Consider the following 22,228-nt stretch of genomic DNA (forward strand, 5'->3'; position numbering starts at 1 on the left):
TGGGAGAGCCGAAGGAATACTTATTGAAGTAGTCGCAACGACGACATCACTAGCTAGGCCGCATATTCCATCGCCAGATCCGAACCAAGCGAAGTGAAGGAAGACGGGTGTCCTTTCCGTACACTGAGTGTGGTGGGTGAGTCTTCGTGCTGTGAAAACCTATAATTTTGACGTGGTGTTGTATATTGCTGTGGGCTGCTGTGTATTGCCGTGTGTCCTGTCAGATAAACCCCCGCCTTCACGCACTTCGGCGTGGGAGGACAAGGAGATTGCTGGTCCTGGCCTAGTTCAGTACAGTATATGTTGTGAGCGTGCTTCAGATCTCCGGAGATAGCACGGTACGCTGTGTCCAGCCCAGAGGTGAAAGCCATCCAAAGCAGAGTAACTGTGTTTTGTGTCTAAGTTGATACCTGTGGAGAGGAAAGGAAAGAGAGTGAGTAACACAAGGAGAAACAGAGGAAACCTGTACTTACAGTGCGCTGTGTTCAGCCCAGAGGTGAGAGCCATTCAAAGCAAACTAACGGTGCTATTGTGCCCAAGTTGATATCTGTGGAGAGAAAAGGAGAGAGAGGGAATAACACGAGGAGGAATAGAGCGAACCCTGTACTTACAGTACGCTGTGTCCAGCCCAGAGGTGAGAGCCATTCAAAGCAAACTAACTGTGCTATTGTGCCCAAGTTGATACCTGTGGAGAGAAAAGGAGAGAGAGTGAATAACACGAGGAGGAATAGAGCGAACCCTGTACTTATAGTACGCTGTGTCCAGCCCAGAGGTGAGAGCCATTCAAAGCAAACTAACTGTGCTATTGTGCCCAAGTTGATACCTGTGGAGAGGAAAGGAGAGAGAGAGTGAATAACACGAGGAGGAATAGAGCGAACCCTGTACTTACAGTACGCTGTGTCCAGCCCAGAGGTGAGAGCCATTCAAAGCAAACTAACTGTGCTATTGTGCCCAAGTTGATACCTGTGGAGAGAAAAGGAGAGAGAGTGGGTAACACGAGGAGAGACTGAGGGAACCTGTACTTACGCCGCTGCCTGTGGAGAAAGAGAAAGCGACCGCTGCCTGTGGAGAAAGAGAAAGCGAGTGAGCACCCAAGGAACGAACTGTGTGAACCAGTACTTACTGTGAGCTGTAATCAGCGAAGAGGTGAGAGCAAAACCAAGCTGAACTAACTGTGCCTGTGTGTCCCAGCCGTTGCCTGTGGAGAAAGAGAAAGAGCGTGAGCACCCAAGGAACGAACTGGGTGAATCAGTACTTACTGTGAGCTGTAATCAGCGAAGAGCTGTTGCCTGTGGAGGAAGAGAAAGAGAGTGGGCACCTCGAGAACGAACTGAGTGAACCAGTACTTACCGTGAGCTGTATTCAGCGAAGAGGAGGAAGAAGGAGGGCGCTACGGATACCTAAGACTCAGGCCGGGGCCCGAGCCCCACGCCCCGGATCCCCGTGGCCCCCTTGCTCCCTGACCTCTTCCCGGCCATAGCCCATCTGGAGGGCCGAGTCAGAGTTTAGTTTTAATTGCCCTTTCCCTATTCCCTAAGCTATTTTTAAATATTTAAATAAAGATTGTTTTATCACTTACTTGTTCTCGTGTTGCTTGGCCATTGGGTCGGGTTTGGGGACCTCCTCGAGGTGGAAGTTGAGAAGGGGTGTGGCTTAGTTAAAGCATAGCCAGCCCCTGGGTGTGACATAAGTAAACATTAGTCTAGACAGCCCTGGCCTTCGTTAGACCGAGTTTGAAATCTCATGACTGCTTCTGTCCATGTGTCATGTTTAGCGGGAATTACATCAGGTTGTTAGAGGAAGTTCAGTCTCAGTCGCTCATATTCCCCTCAGGATGTTTTGCTCGTACACAGATGTTCATGTGCTTACAGCGTCTTAACAGATACAAGTGTAGTATGACCTGTGTTTTGCTCTCATGACTTTGTGTGTGTGTGTGTTTTAGAAGTTGCTTTGGTTTGAAGGCTTTTTACAGTAAAAGAAAAAAGCACTTAGGCAGGTCTGAAACTGACCAGATGAACTAGATGAAACGCATGCCTGAGATATTGAAATTCTAGCCTAGCGATGTATGATCTGTAGGATCTGTAGTCGCAGGTGTCGGCGCTGTTGAAGCGACTGTCAATAGCAAGAAACTTAAGTGATAGAGAGAAGCTATTATTTAATCATGTGTTCATACCTGTGACCATTTATCACCATTCAGTTCCAGTGGTGTTAGAGGATATGTAACAATGTTATGCAGCCAGACCTTTGATCATCAGACTGAATAAGCAGCTTATTCTGGTTAAGTCCCGCCCACTTAGAATGGAGGACACAATTTGATTGACATATGAATTGGCCAGTCACCATTTGGATTGCTTTAACATACAGTTTTGTCTTTTTGGTCTTACAATTCAGTTGACATTCATTGGTTTCTTATTTGTCCAGTGGAATTCATCAATACATTTTCCGTTTTTAAATGAAGTTGATTCGTTTGGTTTGTAATTTTATGTTTGTTGCTTGTGCATCCTTGCAACAGGTTTATGTATATGCCGAGCAAATTGAGCTGGCGTGAAACCTCAGTGTGAAGATGTAGGCTAAAATGAAATGCCTGTGCATGTGGTATTTTTGTGACTGATGACACCAGAAGATGTGATCAGTCTGTTAAGTATCATCTGTTTTGTGTTTTAAACTGTTTTTGCATCAAAGATAACTATAGTAATGCAGTTTTGTGTAGCTTTTATCAGTTACTGCAAACTGTTTTTCAATTATGGTTAATATCCACCTTCTTTTCAGACCGTTAGTCATCAAATTATCTGTAAGCACTGCAGCTGTCATAAAAAGGAAGTGCAACTTTAATTTAACACAGCTGAAAAACCAGCTCACATCGACATTGTCATTTCAAGTTCATCATGATTCAACCAAAAACTGGTGATGTCTGGGTGGTTAAGTTGTTTACTCTGTAATTAGTCCATCCATTCCCACTACTCTGACACAGACGATTCACTGGCCATAGTATTTTTCCACTACTTTCACCCCAGTAGCATTAATAATCATTTACTAGTCTGAATTCCGGCGTATTTTAAAGAAAATATGCAATGTAGAAAATACATAAATCACTTTTCTAAAGACTGTGATGATGCGTTTCCACAGTTATTAACATTAGCTGCATCCCAAATGACACACTTTACACTTGTACTGTATGTACTTTTGCACTATGTATGCAACCATGTAGTGTATGAATTATATACGGTTATTTTGTCATACATGGTCTGAGTCTGATAGCCCCTCCCCCTCAACATTCCACACTTCATTTTTTCGGTTACTTAAATAAATCATCCATGTATTTAAAGTGTACTTTTTGGAATTTTCTGTGTGAACACGCTACTCACTAATTTATACTACTAAACGGCATAGAATAGTGCATTGGTGGTGAACGTCAGTCCTTCAAGGAATGAAGCTCATCAAGGTCTGATGGGTTACTAGAAAGCTACAGGCAGGTGAGGTTTTATCAAGTCTGCAGTTCACCACCCTTGAAATAGAGCATATGTACCTGATTTTAAATGCACCTATAGTAAATAGAGCAATACGTCCCCTTGGAATTACGAGGTTCTATCTGCATTCAGAGTAGTTTTGAGATATTGAGCTTCAAACTTTTTGTGTTCCATTCGACTGTGTAGATAGAACCTTATTGTTTTTTAAATAAAAAGTCCCATAATGTACACAACATTAAAAAAAATCTATTACATAATGTAAATACGTTGACACGGAATAAGAATATGTGAATAACTCAATTTTGACAAGGTTGTCAGATAGAACCTCCAAGAATTCCAAGAGGACGAATATAATTGTTTAAATATAAATTACAATATACTTTGTTTTGTGTTATACTGTAATACCTATAACTATTACACTTTGTGTTATATTTCCTTTTATTAAATTAAAGAAAATGGTTAATGCTGTTGTGTAGGGGTGGGTGATATGATCAAAATCTTATATCACAATGTTTTTATTGCACGGTAACAATATAAATCACGATATAGTTGTTTTTGCTTTAAATACTGTATTTAATATACAGTATATAGTTAATATAATTTAAATAATAAATTAATATAGATTTGTATTTATATTAGCCTAAAAAAAAAAACTTGAGCTCATTAAAGACAACTAGACAGTCGGCCGTTAAATAAGAATAAAAAAGCAAATTACAAGGACAAAAAAATACAGTACAACAAATAAATAATAAATGCTACATTGTATAATGAATCAAATGTACTAAAACATTTATAGACTGCTGTCACTTTAAGATCTACCCAGATCCAATTACTATTACACATGTGTAGTCTTTTTCAGCTGTTTGCTTTTCACTTTAGACCTAAATAGTTGTGTTTACGAAGATACTTGGAAAGATGGGCATTTTGTGTGCTTAAAAAGTTGGAAAGCGATATGTTTTGTGACTATATAGCACAGCAATATCACACGAGCATGTAACATCGATAGAGACAGTAGTCCACAATCTCTGCCAGTTGACAAGTTTATACTAGTTAATTATGTATATCGCCCAGCCCTTGTGCTGCATGCTGTTTCTACTAACAGCTGAGGTCACAGCAAATATGACATCTTTTTCTCTTCAGAGAAATCTCATTTTTTTATTTTTACTTTTGAAGCAAATGGGAAAATTAGTTTCCATTCACGAGGTATAAGTTTACCAAACTATGACGACTTCTGGATCCGAGAACACTGAAAATGTGGAAAGCGCCCATTTTGGCCCAGCTCTGCAGAAACTGTTGTCATAGACATGCTTACTAGATAAAATATGCCTTATATGGCATTTAACCTAATGTTTCGTAATGTTTCTTTAAGTCTAATGTCAATTATTTTAATATTCCGTATACGTTTTTGAAGAGCCGTGGCCTCATTTTTCTCAGAAAACGTGGCTCTGATGCATGTTTAGGATTAGCTGTAAGCCGATATAACTGTAATTCCTCTGGCTGCAGAGCAAGCACACGCAAATATCAGACTATATGGACCATAAACACATTCACAATCAGCGTCTATCTCTGTGTGTTAATTCAAGTAGCTGTTGAGTCACTGACCCCCGTCACTGTTTAACCCGTGTGAGGTGTGTCTGTTTCTCTTTTCCTTCTCACCTACTTTTGCAGTCTCTCTCTCTCCCTCTCTCTCTCTTTTCTGGTCCTTCCTTAATCTCTGAGTATTACACGCTTCCCCAGTCTTGCTCCCTCCCCCTTTCTCTCTCTCTCTCTCTCTCTCTCTGTGTTTCTGGCGTGGGCTCAGATCTGCAGTGTTTTATTCAGTCGTTCAGTCGGGTCGTGTCACCACTCTGTGTGCTCGCTGCATGCACGTGTGTTTGCTCACCCGGCTGGTATGCGCAGATGGGAAGGAGGATGCAAATGTATCCTTTGGAGGAGATACGGTCTCGTGCAGCAGCCCTGTGAGGTGGTTCTGCCCTGTGACAGCTCTGCTAGGACACTTCCTCTGTGGACTTCCGAGTGCGAGCGCTACTCTTAACAAGTGAGTCTGCTTTCAGGATGGCAACATGCAGCGTTTGAGTGTTTGCAGATGGGGATCATCTTAAAGGTTCTTGTTTGTCAGAGAAGTCAAATGACCAGAAAGCATAATTGGGATGGACTGGTTGCTGCTGGACTGACATTGGTGTGATCCGTGTGGGAATCATGTGGGAACTAAGTGCATTTGGGGATTTGGAGTTTGAAACGTGCCGTCTTTGAGGAGCCAGATGTGTGTTTGTTGTAGTTTGGGGACAAAATGGTCCCCAGAGGTGAGCTAGATGTGGCAAAATCTACCTTTGGGCCGGTTATCTACTGATTTATGAATAAATTGCATGATCATTTTTTAGTCCTAGCATGCAGAAAGTTTCTTTAAGGAATTCTGGAGCAAGAATTAGGTTTATATGAACAGATGAAGTGTGGTGATATGTCTTCATTTAGAGAGCAAGGCAAGCGTGCGTCTGTGTTTGTGTCAGTGTCATGTTTTGAGCATGCACACTTCCTCCAGTGACGAGGGGAGGGTATGATCAGAAGTTTGCATTTAGTCTTCAACACACAGAGAGAGAGAGAGAGTAAGAATGACAGCGGCAGCTCATTATGAACGTCACTTTTATCTTTCCTCTTTCTCTCATTTCACTTGCAAAGCAGAACAATGTTGATATTCCTCAGACATTCTGGCAAGGGTTTGTTCAACACTCAGTATTAAACTACTGGATTTGATTCTGTTTGAACTATTTAATGGTCTCTATTTAAAGCTTTTCTTTTGGCTGTAATTTCAGTGTTGGTTGTGCAAGTATAAGTGGTGAACTGGATTTACTTCAGACCAATATAGATTTGTTTTTGTAGCGGAAATATTACAAATAATTATCACACTATAGTGGCATTATAACCTAAATATTAACTTTATTACACAATATTAATAATATTAATGCTTATTTATTAAACATATTTAATACATATTCAAAACATAGATTATTCACAAAAATGCAATATAAAATAAAAATAAATTAAAATAGTACAGTTATTTTTTTAATTGTTTGGAATTTATTAATAAAAAAAAAAGTGCATTAAGTATTGACAAGATACATAGACACATGCTGTTAATTTTATTGCTGTAATATATGTATATATAAATTGGCTGAATATAGGCTGATTAAGGCCAATTATATTTAGGCCATTATATACACTGGTCTTAAGTCGCTGGGGTATATTTTTTAGCAATAGCCAAAAAATAGAAAAACATTGTATGTACATGTATATCAAATTTATCATCAGCATATGAATAAAATATCATGTTCAATGAAGATATTTTGCAAATTTACTGCTGTAAATATATCAAAACTTTTTAATATGCATTGCTTAGAATTCATTTGGACAACTTCAAAGGCGATTTTTCTCAGTAATTTTTTTTTTGCTCGCTCAGATTCCAGATTTTCAAAAAGTTGTATCTTGACCAAATATTGTCTGATCCTAACAAACCATACATCAATGGAAAGCCTATTTATTCAGATGATTTATAAATCAAAATTTTGAACAATTTTTTTACTTAAAACTGGTTTTGTGGTCCAGGGTCCCATACACACACACACACACACACACACACACATATATATATATATATATATATATACACATGCGTGCGTGCGTGTGTGTGTGTGTGTGTATACACATACACATATATATATATATATATACACACATATATATATATATATATATATATATATATATATATACGTATATATGTATATGTATATGTATATATGTATATGTGTGTGTGTGTGTGTGTGTGTGTGTGTGTGTGTGTGTGTGTGTGTGTGTGTGTGTGTAGATATTTTTGCAAGATTTATGCATTTGTTTGGGGGGGGGGGGGGGGTTATACTTTGGAAATTTCCCATTGACTTGCATTCATAGAATCTTCAGTATTCCAAATGTATCCAACTGTGATGAGGTCATTGCTATATCTATATGCACACTGATTGTTCTTTGTTGCATATATGTAACTCTTTATTGTTGCATGTGTTGTTTTTCATGTGCTGCTGGTCAGATCCTGGATGTGTCTGTGCTGCGTGACATGACAGCAATAAAGAGTCTCTGATGCGGCATTTCATTCACTCTGAATCAAAGACTAACACATACACTCACCTTAAACCAGAACACGTTTGCTGCCTTCCTTCAGGAAATGCTTATCAAGTTTCATTATGTTCGTCTGCTTGAATCACGAGCAGATTGTCCTGCTCCTTCTGGCTATGAGCTATGAAGCTGTTGGTGAAAATGAGGGGCTGCGTCTCCTCTTTTTCTCTGTGTTTGTTTGTGTCTAGCACATTTATTGCTTATGTTTATGTGTCTGTAACAGGTTTTTAGATGCTCTGTTTTGTCTGTAGTATAAATTGCTTCAGTAGTTTTTTTTGTTGTTGTTGTTTTTCTAGCTGGTGTTGTTTTTTTGTTTTCTTGGGTATCTATATACAAGTGTGTGTGTGTGTGTGTGTGTGTGTGTGTGTGCGTGCTTTTGCTATGTTGCAATGCACCTGAGAAGCCGCTCTATTAGCATGAAAGCACAGAGGAAGGAAGTGTTTGTGCAGAAGAGGTCAGTGTAAAGGATGCCCTTTAAAAGCAGAAAAATTCCTCCACCAGCAGTTGGAAATGTACACGACGAAAACGCTCTCGCATGTGACTCATCTTGAGACTGAGACTATTTCTGTGGTGATGTCTGGTCCTTCATGAGTCGCCTAAAAGCACAGAAGGACGGAAGAAAGAAAGAAAGAAAGGAAGAAAGTAAGAAAGAAAGACAATACAGCAAAACAAAAGCCCTTACGCTGCAGGTGGTTTGTTATCAAGATTTCACACTGTTGTGACTGTGGTTGTTTAAAATTGCTCTAGGTACAAGAAAAGCAAGAGAAATATGCTTCTAGAGTAAAGTACAAAAGGACTAAAAGCCTTCTGGTGTAAAAGGTCTTTTTGAGGTTTGCTGTTTGCTTCAAAACAGTAAACAGAAACTAAAACCGCTTTTCTAAACACCTACCTGTCTAATTATATAAGATATGGTCATATCGGTAAACCAAGTGATTGCTAAAGGTCTAAAGTTTGATTTTGAGGTTTGATTCATGTTGCTATTATATATTTCATGATTTTCAGTTTTGTTCAAGGTGATAAAATCAATAGTTATTCAGGAACTGTTGAGTAATCCAAGTATACCGGGTAGAAAGGCATGAAAAACACACTCTGGACAAAACAAACACAGCAAAATAATACAGGAGATCTCATAAAATGAGAGGTTACGGTATAAAATGCCAGAATGAATTAAATAAACTGAAAAGTGGTTACACACTTGCTGAGCTGGTGATTTTCACCTTTTGTACTTAAATGGTGCTGTTATTATTATTATTGTTTCTATATTTAAACTATTTGGATATGATGACATATCAGTATTGCACCAGTATCTCGAATATATATCACTATAGTGTGTATTTAAAGCCTGAAGTCTGGGATCATATTTACTTGAGCCAAACTTATTTTATTTTTACTGTGTTGCTCCTTCAGTATTCAATATACATTTGGTATTTTTTATTTTAAAATGATCCAATTGACTCACATTAGTCAGGGGATCTAAATGGGTCTGTTTGAACAGTTGCAACTATTGTGTTCCTCAAGCACTGCAAACGTTACAAAAGAGACATAGACCCCAACAGTATTTGTGTGTCTATAAGGCTGATACTTCTGAAGTGTATGTAGAGGATTTAGCTGTTAACTCGACACACATCTGGCTCTTCCACTAAAGTCTTTGTCAATACTGGGAATTGGTCTGTAACCTTTTCAGCACATTTAAAACCTCAATAAATCACTACTCGCTCTGTTTTAACCTCCTGTGTAGTGGCTGGTGACCTTCTTATTTAACTGAATTGAAATGGTGATGATGCTAAACCAATGCCTGCTCAGGAAAAAGCACTGTTTTTCCTAATTACCCCACATCGCTGTCAGAGCCAAACCGTATACATCGTATTCCCCTGTATTTCATCATGTCAAGCACAAGATCCCTTCTTGATCTCTGACAACACTTTGTCTCTGTAAACACCATACGCGCACCTTCACATGGAAATCATTATTTAAAAAAGATAAACAAGCAAATGACAGAAAGATTTGGCGACATTACATGCCACTTATGTTTGGGTTAAGATGGTTTTAAAGTGAGCTGGATTTGTGGAATGGAAAAATTGATGTTCAATAACATATCTCAGTTGTATTCTGGCTACTGTTTAGATTACTTTTAGATTGCTTATATATATATATATATATATATATATATATATAATATTTTTTATTTTATTTTTTACTTGCAATTAAATGCACTAAATCAAAAAAAAAAAAGAAAAAGAAAAAGGGGGAAGAAAAAATATTCCTTTTTTTATACATCAACATCATGAAATACATTAAACATTACATGACACCATGGTTTCCCTGAGTGTAATTAATAGTTGATAAAAAAGCTAATAATTAATTCAGTCATAAAAGTGTAAGATACAAATAAACTATTTTATACTATAATATCAAAAATAAAACACTAAATATGGAGCTGTTTGTTTACCTGCATGTCAGTGTGACCATTAACTAACATCCGAGAACTTGTCTTTTCAGATTAGTGAAATATATTAACTTTTCTCCGGTATATTTTATTATATATTTATTATTATTATTTTATTTTTTATTTTTTGTTAAAGGGTTTGGCTGACAAAAAAGTTTGGGAATCCCTGCATTACTTGAACACACATTAATAAACATGAAAGGAAACTTTTAAAGAGAAAATATGAATAATTTATTGCCATTGTGTGAATAACATGTAATCATGTAATCCAGAAAAAACTGTAATCTAATTAGAAGCATTTTAAAATGTGAAATACTCTATTTACAAGATTTTAAATTTTTGTATTACTACCCATCTTTGTATATGTTTATTTATATGTCCGAACCAAGGGAGAAATAAACGCTCCAAACGGCACAAAAACTCTCAGCTCTATTTAACTCATGCATAAATCAGTTCCACAGCATTTCCAAATCAGAGTCTGTTTTGGCTTCCACAGAGTCTTTACAGTGAAGAATGCGGCACAGTGATTAATTTTTGAGAAATGTCTAGGGATTCCTGTCTGAGTGTGTGTGTGTGTGTTGTAATTACTAATTAAGGCAGCGTAGAGGGCTGTGTGTCCTTGCTATGACCGGTTCTCTCTCGGTGCAACAAAACCAGAATGATGAACACATCCAGTCCATATTTATGTCTGTGTTTTCTTATGTTGCTTGAAAAAGCAATTGTGTTTAAGCTTCTCCATCCTTCTGAGACCAGACATTTCTGAACTGTCATTCCTCCTAGAGCTCTCAATATAGTCTGTCGGCCTCCGTCAGTGTCTGTCTGTCTGTGGAGCGACTGCTAAAATTCACGCTCTTAATACAAAACTTAGCTTTTTCTAGTTCCCTTACATCATTTTCTTTTTCTATTACACTTCAACTCCATTCCTGTTCCTCTAGCAAGCTGTCTCTTGTCCACTCTGTGTGTTTGCGATGTTTATTGATGGCTTCTTTCCTGCACTGTGTGTTTATTCATGCTCATTGCCACTGCTGGATTCATGCAGAAACACACAAACATGTTTCCAGGCCAGGAGCAGATGATTACTGTGTGACAGGAATGAAAATCTTCCCTGCAAACCATCATATCTGTCCATCCGTCCATCTGTCTGTCTGTCTGTATCTGTTGTCTTTCTGTCACTGTCTGTCTGTCTGTCTCTGTCTGTCTGTCTGTGTCTGTCTGTCTGTCTGTCTGTCTCTGTTGTCTTTCTGTCACTGTCTGTCTGTCTCTGTCTGTCTGTGTCTGTCTGTCTGTCTCTGTCTGTCCGTCCATCCATCTGTCTGTCTGTCTGTCTCTGTTGTCTTTCTGTCACTGTCTGTCTGTCTCTGTCTGTCTGTCGTTCTGTATGTCTCTGTCTGTGTCTGTCTGTCTGTCTCTGTTCTGTCTGTGTCTCTGTCTGTTCTGTCTGTCTGTCTGTCTCTGTTCTGTCTATCTGTGTCTGTTCTCTCTGTCTGTCTGTATCTGTTCTGTCTGTCTGTCTCTGTTCTGTCTGTCTGTCTGTGTCTGTTCTGTCTGTCTGTCTGTCTGTCTGTCTGTCTGTGTCTGTTCTGTCTGTCTGTCTGTCTGTCTGTCTGTCTGTCTGTCTGTCTGTGTCTGTTCTGTCTGTCTGTCTGTCTGTCTGTCTGTCTGTCTGTCTGTGTCTGTCTGTCTGTCTGTCTGTCTGTCTGTCTCTGTCTGTCTGTGTTCTGTCTGTCTGTCTGTGTTCTGTCTGTCTGTCTGTGTTCTGTCTGTCTGTGTTCTGTCTGTCTGTCTGTCTCTGTCTGTCTCTGTCTGTTCTGTCTGTCTCTGTTCTGTCTGTCTGTTCTGTCTGTCTGTTCTGTCTGTGTCTGTGTCTGTTCTGTCTGTCTGTCTGTCTGTCTGTCTGTCTGTGTCTGTGTCTGTTCTGTCTGTCTGTGTCTGTGTCTGTGTCTGTGTCTGTGTCTGTGTCTGTCTGTGTCTGTGTCTGTGTCTGTCTGTCTGTCTGTCTGTCTGTCTGTCTCTGTCTGTTCTGTCTGTCTGTTCTGTCTGTGTCTGTGTCTGTTCTGTCTGTCTGTCTGTCTGTCTGTCTCTGTCTGTTCTGTCTGTCTGTTCTGTCTGTGTCTGTGTCTGTCTGTCTGTCTGTCTGTCTGTCTGTCTGTCTGTGTCTGTGTCTGTTCTGTCTGTCTGTGTCTGTGTCTGTGTCTGTCTGTGTCTGTGTCTGTGTCTGTGTCTGTTCTGTCTGTCTGTCTGTCTGTGTCTGTGTCTGTGTCTGTGTCTGTGTCTTTCTGTCTGTCTGTCTGTCTCTGTCTGTGTCTGTCTGTGTCTGTCTGTGTCTGTCTGTGTCTGTGTCTGTTCTGTCTGTCTGTCTGTCTGTCTGTCTGTCTGTCTCTGTCTGTCTGTGTTCTGTCTGTCTGTGTTCTGTCTGTCTGTCTGTGTTCTGTCTGTCTGTGTTCTGTCTGTTCTGTCTGTCTGTGTCTGTTCTGTCTGTCTGTGTCTGTTCTGTCTGTCTGTCTGTCTGTCTGTCTGTCTGTCTGTCTGTCTCTGTCTGTTCTGTCTGTCTCTGTTCTGTCTGTCTGTTCTGTCTGTCTGTTCTGTCTGTGTCTGTGTCTGTTCTGTCTGTCTGTCTGTCTGTGTCTGTGTCTGTGTCTGTGTCTGTCTGTGTCTGTGTCTGTGTCTGTCTGTCTGTCTGTCTGTCTGTCTGTCTGTCTCTGTCTGTTCTGTCTGTCTCTGTTCTGTCTGTCTGTTCTGTCTGTCTGTTCTGTCTGTGTCTGTTCTGTCTGTCTGTCTGTCTGTCTGTGTCTGTGTCTGTTCTGTCTGTCTGTGTCTGTGTCTGTGTCTGTGTCTGTCTGTGTCTGTGTCTGTGTCTGTGTCTGTGTCTGTTCTGTCTGTTCTGTCTGTTCTGTCTGTGTCTGTGTCTGTGTCTGTGTCTTTCTGTCTGTCTGTCTGTCTGTCTGTCTCTGTCTGTCTGTCTGTTCTGTCTGTCTGTGTCTGTGTCTGTGTCTGTGTCTGTGTCTGTGTCTGTGTCTTTCTGTCTCTGTCTGTCTGTGTCTGTGTCTGTTCTGTCTGTTTTTCTGTTCTGTCTGTCTGTTCTGTCCGTCCGTCCGTCCATCAATCATTATATATGTCTGTATATCAACATAGTTTTCTGTTTGTAAAGCATATTAATCTTCGTATAAGTTATTAAATGCAATATGGTTAATCTACTGTAGTTGTCATAAACTGCCAAGCAATAGAATTTTTACACTTTATTATTAGACTTTTTGTAAATTTGGCATGAATTGTGCAAGTGATTTTTGACTAATGAAGATAATGTAGATCAACCAATGATAAACCATTTCTCTGAAATAGCTCAAAGGTTCATCTCATGAATCTTCAGTTGCAAAGCTTTTACTGTATAGACAGAGGACAACACAAGAGTTACAAATTCTGAAAATGGACTTATTTTCATCTTTGTGCCCATATTTCTTTTTCCTTTTCTATATCACAATGACATTGTAAAGGGTTTTATGTTTTATTTTATTTTTTCCGCCAAGCCACTAGTAACAGTTTAACTGGGAATTCTATCCAGTCTCTTTCAATAAATATCCCACATACAATGATGTGTAAATCTGTACTTTTTAAATGATTATATGGCAGGCATAAGCATATGGCATACTGTTCAATACAGTAGTTTACATCAGAACATCCCTCCATAGTACAATGTTATATTGACACCATGACTAAGCAATTTGACAGTTAACGGATAAGACAATGACACAAGGACTTGTCATTCTGATGGCACTGACATGTTCATTGACACAGATAATTATTTTTAAAATATGAACTAAGGATTTTAAAGAGACTGGCTTTTGCAGGTAATCCATGGTGTTTTGCTATTTGTACGAGTTGTTTTGAGAAATGCACTTACTGTTTTGCAAATGTCAAGGATGATTTGAGAAATGTACCAAAGCGATTGAGAAAAACTGTAAACATTACACTTACATTATTTAGAATTGATTCTGTTTCATTACGTCCAATTTCACATTAAAATTTTATATTTCATTTGTTACCTCGATTCAAATTCAGAAATTTATTTGGATTTTAAAAAGCAACTGTAACTGAAAGTTGCAGAACAGTTTAGATATAGAGAGGTCATTAATAAAAGTGTATGTAAGATAATCTCCCGATGCTTTTATCACATGTTCTACAGTCTGCGTTCATGTCATGACCACATTCTCCTGTGTTTCCTCTTTAGAGCAACTTCTTGGGAAGTAACAGCTTCTCTGTGACCGATCTTCTTCAGTCTAAGGACCAGCAGCTTTCTCTCAGCCTGAGGTGAGTTGCATTGTGGGCTGGTGGGAGTTTTAGCATTGTCTGCAGTGCTGCCTTCATTGAGGCTGCACTGTGGTTTTTAAGTGTAAACTTCATTTGCTGGGTTTCGTGCTCCTGTGATGAGCTCTCTGGAGGTGGATGATGTCAGGCACACACAGCTAATCAAACAGGACTGAGAATCCAGCAGAAAACAGGCCATCTGCTCCTGTATTTGGCACACAGCTCATTCTGATTGTCCAATGAATGCACAGCTGGAGTTTGCATTGTACGGTATGGCAGAGTGGCATGACGATTTATAGCATGGTAGATTTATGTTATTTACACAATGAGGAATCTGGAATAAAGTGAAAATGTGGAGCAGGATGTGTCCCAAACTGTGGCTCATCCAACGAATTTAAAGAAAAAAATTATTTCCTGAAACGATTTGCTAACAAACATTTAATATTTGTTTACTGGCATCTTTATTTTATGACTGAAGGCCAGTATAACTGATAGCAATATCACTGATGTCTCTAAGAAATTGTTATTTACTTCCCCTAATATTAATATAATATAACCATTGACTATATAATCATTACAGTATAATTAAGAGCTATCAATTTTAACGTTTATTAGACTTAAAAAAATAACTGCTTCTAATTTAAGTGAACCCATTATAATAAATGTCATATTTCCCTGTGCTCTTCAGCAAGTAGGAGATATACAGAAGTTTTCAAACACTAAATTCTCAATTAAATATAGATGAATCCTTAATGCGTTTAATAATATATCGTAATGCCATTAAACTGGAAAAATTAATCGCCTGTGTTAACACGCTAATTTTGACAGCACTCTAATTTTGCCCACACAAGAGGGCAGCAGGTGCAATGCATACCAGCTTTTTGCTTCGGAGCCGAGCGTTAGTATCGCTCTGCTCAACTGTGTCTGCTGTGAACTACGAGTTCAGCACGCTCTCGGAAGCTTTGTGTGTTGGCGAGACGGCGCTTCAGCGGCGGTCGTTCCTGTGTCGAGTGGATTGCACACTTCAGGCTGCATTACCCCTGTCGTGTTGCAAACGTCCAATTCCCATGTGCGCCTCAGCACTAAAAGAGCATTTCCTAAAGAGCAAATTTCTCTAAAAGAGCTTCACGTCGGTGGAGCGGGCGGTAGCGATGCAATTGTGTCCTAAGTCCGCCTCCTCCTGGCGTGGAGACCCGGTGCTTCCTTCCCGGGCCTGTAGGCACTCGTCTGGTCTGACCGGCAGTGCCTATACGGCTTGCGGGGAAGCTGCTTCCGCCTTACACGCCATGGCGTTACTGCAGTTGCACCAGGCTAAGGCACTGAAGGACCTGCACGAGGGTGGTCATGACCCAGAAGTTCTAAAGGAACTCCGAACCGCCACTGACCTCGCGCTCCGAGCAACGAAGGTCACCGCGAGTTCGCTGGGTCGTGCGATGTCCACATTAGTGGTCCAGGAGCGCCATCTCTGGCTTGGTCTGGCAGACATGAGGGACACCGACAAGGTCCGGTTTCTCAATGCCCCTGTGTCCCAGACCGGCCTCTTTGGCGACGCAGTCGAGAACTTGGCCCAGCAAGTCTCGGCTGCCCAGAAGCAGACTGAGGCGATCCGACACATCCTGCCCTGGCGGGCAGCTGCTGCCTCTACCCGCCCGCCGGCCACAGTGCCCCAGCCTGATCGTTGCCGAGGGCAGCCCCCTGCATCCGCCCCCGCTCACGCGCCGCATCTGCAGCAGCCTCCAAGTGGTGCCGTGGAGCTGGGCGCAGGCAGGCTGCCCCTCCCGTCCCGGCCCCCGTCAAACTTGGTGGTGAGCAGAAGAGCAAGAGGCTCCGGGACGGGTGAACCAGAGAGAGGTAGCTGCTTTCTGGGGGATGGTGAAGGCACCTCTCCCTCCCCTGGAGGAGGGCCAGGCGGAGAATCTGGAAATCTCGACAGGAGGTCAGTTTTCTCCCTCTCTGGGTCCCAGGAAGGCACGGAGAGTTGCGGACGGCCAAGCTCCGGACCTCACTCATCCTCCTCCTTCGCCAGATGGCAGCAGCGGACGGTTCGAGAGCGTCAACAAAGGCCCTACTCACGCACACTCTGCCAACCCGTGGAACCAGGTGAGCCCTGCACCCCACACTCGCACCACACTCCGGCCTGCTCACAAGCCGCCCGAGTTGGGTCCCTGTGTTCCACCTCGCTGCCCCACTGCGGGTACGCCTGTGGTTCCGCTGGTCCCGCTTGTACGGTTTTTAAGCGCCTGGTCAGCGCTACCCAGCCCGTCTCGCTGGCTTCTGCGAACCATCAGCCTCGGCTATGCGATTCAGATCACCCGGCATCCCCCCAAGCTCTGCGGTGTCCGCTCCACTAAAGTGAAAGCGTCCAATGCCCCTCTCCTGCGGGAAGGGATCGCAGTCCTACTGGCGAAGGACGCAATAGAGCCGGTCCCTCCAGCCTATATGAGGATGGGGTTTTACAGCCCGTTCTTCATTGTACCCAAGAAACGCGGTGGGTTACGAACGATCTTGGATCTGCGAGTTTTGAATCGGGCCCTCCATCGGCTACCATTCAAAATGTTGACACAGAAATGCATTTTCGGGTGCGTCCGTCCCCAAGATTGGTTTGCAGCGATCGACCTGAAGGACGTGTACTTTCATTTGTCCATTCTTCCACGCCACAGACCTTTTCTGCGGTTTGCGTTCGAAGGACTGGCATATCAGTACAAGGTCCTGCCCTGCAGGCTGTCCCGGTCCCGGTCTTTACGAAAGTCACGGAGGCAGCTCTCGTTCCTCTCAGAGAGCAGGGTGTTCGAGGGCCTCCAGCATGGGAGGCGGACGCACTAACAAGGAGACTAAATGGCTTTTTACCTGCACAGCACTACTCGCTGGCCTCCGTTACACTTAGGGGAGTTTGTGTATGTATATGTTTTGTGTAGGTTTTTTTTATTTTATTGTTTTATTTTTATTGTATGTTTTAGCCATGATTCCCATCCACTTAGATTATAAGACTGACAGACTGCAATCGTTTAAGTTAAAAATCTTTAAAAGTTTGTGTTCTACTGAAGAAACAAAGTCAACTACATCTTGGATACCCTGGGGGTAAGCAGATAAACATCAAATTGTAATTTTGGGGTGAACTATCCCTTTAAGGTACACTTGAAATATTTTTTATTAATATAATAATAAAAAATATTTAAGTAATAGCGTCCATCCCTGTTGTATGCTAGTTTGAATCGTTTTTAAGTAGTTCAGTGCTGGGTAAGTGGATAAATACGACAATTATGTAGTGTGTAGATTGAAAACAGTCAGGTGGAGCATGTTGTGTGGTCTAGTAGTTCCAGAACTAATATGGCAACCTAAAAGTTTGTACTGTAGGTTCAAATCCCACAAAGTGTGATTCTTTAACAATAATCACCATTGTGCTCCTTCCAGTGGGCTTGTTCTTGTAAATGTACTGTAAATTATATTTAAGCGGCAATTAAAGGACAACTTGGTATTCTCATGATTGATAGTGTCATGACGGTGAGTGACAGCTGGACGGATTCCTTGCACACTGCATCACATGACAACATTAGTATTAATATTGATCATGGTTTCTCTTTATTTGGCGTATTGCTCATGTTAGGGTGCAGACTCTGGCCCTTGCTTCGTGTTGTGTGTTCTGATGCACTGTCAGTGGCTGGTTGTTTTTCGTGTCTCTTTTGAAGCTCAGAATAGTGTTTCTCTTTGGTGAGGAGCAGCAGAAGTACAAAAGGACTGCGCTCTTGTCTCTTGTGTAATGCAGCAAGGCGTACAGTACACGGGGTGCAAGAGTCTGGGAAGCTATTTTTTTCCATAATGTAAAATGATATAAGTTGTATTGAAAAATGAAGGTGAATGTCTTTGGTTTGTGTCTGCTCCGCTTTAATTAAAGCTGTACCTGAGCTTCAGCATGCTCTGAGATGTTTTAAAGAGCACCTTGAGCTTGGATGGAAGAATGTAGGACTATCTGTTACACTGTAAGAAGTTTCCACCTATTTCAACTCAACTTAAAAAAAAAAGTTTATCGAACTTTGTCTTGTTCAGTTGCTGCTTTCTTTCTTTAAGTTGAATTGAATTGGCTGTACAAACTATTTCAAATTATATTAAACTGACTTAAAAATCGAGTTGAGTCTCATAAAATTTGGTTAGAAATTGGTTAAAGTAATGGTAAAACATGTTGCCATGACTAAACTGATCTTTTTTATTTATTTTTTTACAGTGTAGACCTGAGAGGGACCTAGAAATAGAGTAGAATATGAAATATTTGTTTTGTGCTTTTTTTTCAGAAATCAAAAATTTTATTTCTATTTAAATGCTACAACAACTCTTACATAATTTATGTGGACCCCATATATTGTATTTGTTTATGCATTGTTTTTGGTGCTATTCAAGAGAATTAGTTGTACTTTCCTATTATGTCATAAATATATTTGAATAATTTGTTATTATACATATTATTATACAACATATTGTGTATTCACAGCCAATATAATTTTATATACATTTATATTCTTATTCAATGCATAAGTGCAAGTTACATTTATAATGGAATATTTTATATCCTTGTTGAAGTTTTATTATACATTTAGATATTATTTAGTAATATTAACTACTGTATGGTTAGGGTTAAGATTAGGGTTTGGCTTAGGGTTACTTGCATGCAATTATACATAATTTATTGTTATTATAATTGTAAGTATATCTAACATATAACAAGGACACCGTAATCTAAAGCGGTATCTTTTTTTTGTACCATTTCGATTGCATAATTTGCGTTGTAGAAATGACTCATTTTCTGAAATGCATTTGCAATATATTTCACATATGGGAAAAATACTTTCAGAAAGTTTCTGTTGAAAAAGTCGTTGGCACTCTCGATCTCTCTATCTTCGATTGTTGATAATCAGCACTCTCTGTTGCAACTTTTCTCAGTTGTTTTTGGGTGTTTTTGCAACCCTATTGCTCGACCCGGCCGAGACCTTTCACACAGTTGTCAGCTCTGCTGCGCTGTGGTTCAGGAAGTGTTGTCCCCTCGCAGGTCAGCTCTTCCTCTCTCTATATCATCACACTTTCAGTTATTTATAGATCCTTATCCAAGCAGTCTCAGATGCTGCAATAAACAGCGGCCTGCACTGGAGATCTCTGAGTCTTAAATTCAATCACTTTACAGTCTGAGTATTGATTAGGAGGAGTTTATGGGTGGAGACGTGCTGTACCCATGGCTCATGAAATCTAGCATCCTCTAAATGATAGCAGCTCGCTCTTACTCCAGATAACATTTCTTCTTCACTAAATGAAAGTTTCATCATATGTGTGATCAGGGTGTTAGATTACTAACTTTTTTCTGTACCTGGAGATTTTTTCCGACCATGATTTGCATTATTTTGTAGCAGTATTACAGCTTTATAGTTGTCTTTCTGATGATCCAAAGCATCCAGAGTTTATCCAGCTTCTATTTTTGATTCACCTGCAAAGAAATTGTGAAAAACTTTTCACCATTCACTAATATTTATAACAGTCTATGAAATATATGTAAATATATGTGCAATTATTTAAAAACAAAAATTTGCATTATATTTTTATAGCAAAAATATTTGTTTGTCATTTGCATGAAAAAATACATGGATTGGTTTCACTTTGAACCAATTTTCACTCAGAAATTGCAATTACAAAGGCATGACAAGTAACACATTAAATGAAATGTGGATTTTTAAGTAAAAAGGTGAATTAAAAAAAAATTGTAAAATGTATTTTAATAATCTTAACCTCAAAAATCTAAAAAAAAATTGTTTTGGTGATTAAATTGCTACTTGGCTAGTAACATTAACTTTATTTACATGTTTATATAAATATAAATTATATATATATATATATATATATATATTTATTTTGATGAATTGCTAATTATTTTAGTATTTTTTTAAGTCTTTTTTAGACCTCTTGGATATTGACACATAACACCATGAATGTAGCATCACACAGAAGAGTCTTTTCATTTCATGAGAGCATGGATGATTTTTCAAAAGTACCAGTCATTCTTTTATGAATAAATCTTTTTTAATGAAGGGGAAAAAAATGGCTGAGTGCAGCTTTAATTTTCAACGCTGTGTGTGGTTGATTAAAAGTACATGGAGAACATTCAGAGGAGGAAGTAATAGTTTTCAAATGCATGAACTTAGTGATTGGCTACATGGTTATAATGCTGCTATTGACAAGCCCAGTGATGGACGACTAGGAAGGAAGTTTATCTGATTTTATCTCACGATGCTTTGCTCACCTCACAAGCATATCCCCGTCCCTTTCGTTCTGAACTGTTGAGATAAAGGAGTAGCGTTAACCCTCATCTCAGTGGCACTTAAGCGAGCATTACCTCAGCACGGCTTTCTCACACAATCATCAGGAAGGAAGTGTGCATTGAAGAATGTGTCTCTTTAGAAGTTCACTCAGGTTGCCAGAGAATTTGAGGAGAATGTGTTTAGAAGCATCCGGGGGCTCATTTATAAAGCGCATGTGTGATCAGATTTGACAAGGAGCTGGAGAAGACAAGAATAATTTAACACGGTCGTATATCAATTACGCGTCCCATAAACACCTTGTTTTGAGTACCTGCTGTAAGTGAATATTCATGCATATCTGTGAGACGCACAAGATCTCCGCCAGCTGGAAGATGTCAGACGCGAGAGAATCATTTACAGCCCTTAAATGAAACCAACATAAATCCGTATACAGCTGAATGAAGGGTTACATTCCCTGATTCATCCTTTAGCCTCTCGTCTGCTGCTGTTAAAATGGAAATGAATGATTTGATTAAATCAGCCTGCTAAAATGCGGAGTAATAAATGCAGAGAGCAAACCGAACACAGTAGAGGGAGGAAAGCGGTGATGTCTTAGTTAGTTTGGGATTTATTAGCATGTTACAGAAGCTGAACCTCTGTTTGGAATAAATGTCTAACAGGAATATGGACTGCGACTGAAAAAAGCAAAGGTAAAATGTGGTGTAAACGTGCTGTGGTCAGTATAAGGTTATTGCTTTGCTAACGCTGGCCAGAATTACACCATAACTTGGTGACTTTGAGGCCCTCGTAATGACCGTTATGGGTAAGTGTTGATCTGGTGGTGTTAGTTTAGAGGCTGGCTCTTTAAAAAGAAACCCCCCAAATGAATTGGTGCCAGAGTGCTTTAGACACCAACAAAAAAAGAAACCAGAAGCGATTTCTCTCTTTGAGAGGTCGGTTAGCCTGTTTATTTTGCTGTCCTGGCTATGATTACATGGTTACTTATTTCATTACTTGTATTTAATGTTGTTTTTTCTCCATTCTGTCCAGAGCCTCATCAGAACAGGTTGCAATCCACCAGTTGCATTAAACGCTGCATTAGACGCACAAACCAATGAATCCCTTTAAATACCGCATATAATCGTATTTCTGTTTGGTTGCAGCTAATGTGTTGCTTCAGTCCTTAAAGACACTAAATGATGTGAAATGAAGCTTAAAAAAGTGTCTTTTTAAATTGAAGATCATTTCCTGAATGAATCAGTTGTTTTGCTGGTTTTGTCTGTGAAGTATATTCATGCATACGTTCTTGTCTTTATTTCTTTGCTGCTTTAAACATGTGACTTTGACACGCACAGCTCTTTCTCAGCACTACAGTTTCATGAGAAACACTTTTGAACATGAAATGTTAAAATAATACATCCTGATTTGAATATGTGCTTTCAAGGCAGCGCTGTATTCATATTACTCAATCCTTCTGGTCAAGGATTGTTCTCTAAACCCAGCATTAAACTTCTGCAATTAATTCATCCTCAACCACCACTCTTGGTTTTCAGTACATTACTGCAGCTGGGCTA

The 22,228-nt window shown here is 39.9% G+C and overlaps 1 protein-coding gene across 4 annotated transcripts in view; it reads left to right on the forward strand.

Moving 5' to 3' along the window:
- The window catches only part of LOC132144025 (type II inositol 3,4-bisphosphate 4-phosphatase-like), a 162,740-nt gene that overhangs the window by 32,456 nt on the left and 108,056 nt on the right, over positions 1-22,228 (forward strand). For 3 of the 4 annotated variants that reach the window (XM_059554730.1, XM_059554731.1, XM_059554733.1), the window contains one exon: positions 14,303-14,382. In XM_059554730.1, the coding sequence (XP_059410713.1) occupies positions 14,303-14,382 (80 nt within the window). Of the gene's footprint in view, positions 1-5,269; positions 5,506-14,302; positions 14,383-22,228 lie in introns of those variants that run through there. The other variant, XM_059554732.1, reaches the window with a different exon arrangement.

This window comes from Carassius carassius, chromosome 7, assembly GCF_963082965.1.
Source record: "Carassius carassius chromosome 7, fCarCar2.1, whole genome shotgun sequence".
NCBI classification, from domain to species: domain Eukaryota; kingdom Metazoa; phylum Chordata; class Actinopteri; order Cypriniformes; family Cyprinidae; genus Carassius; species Carassius carassius.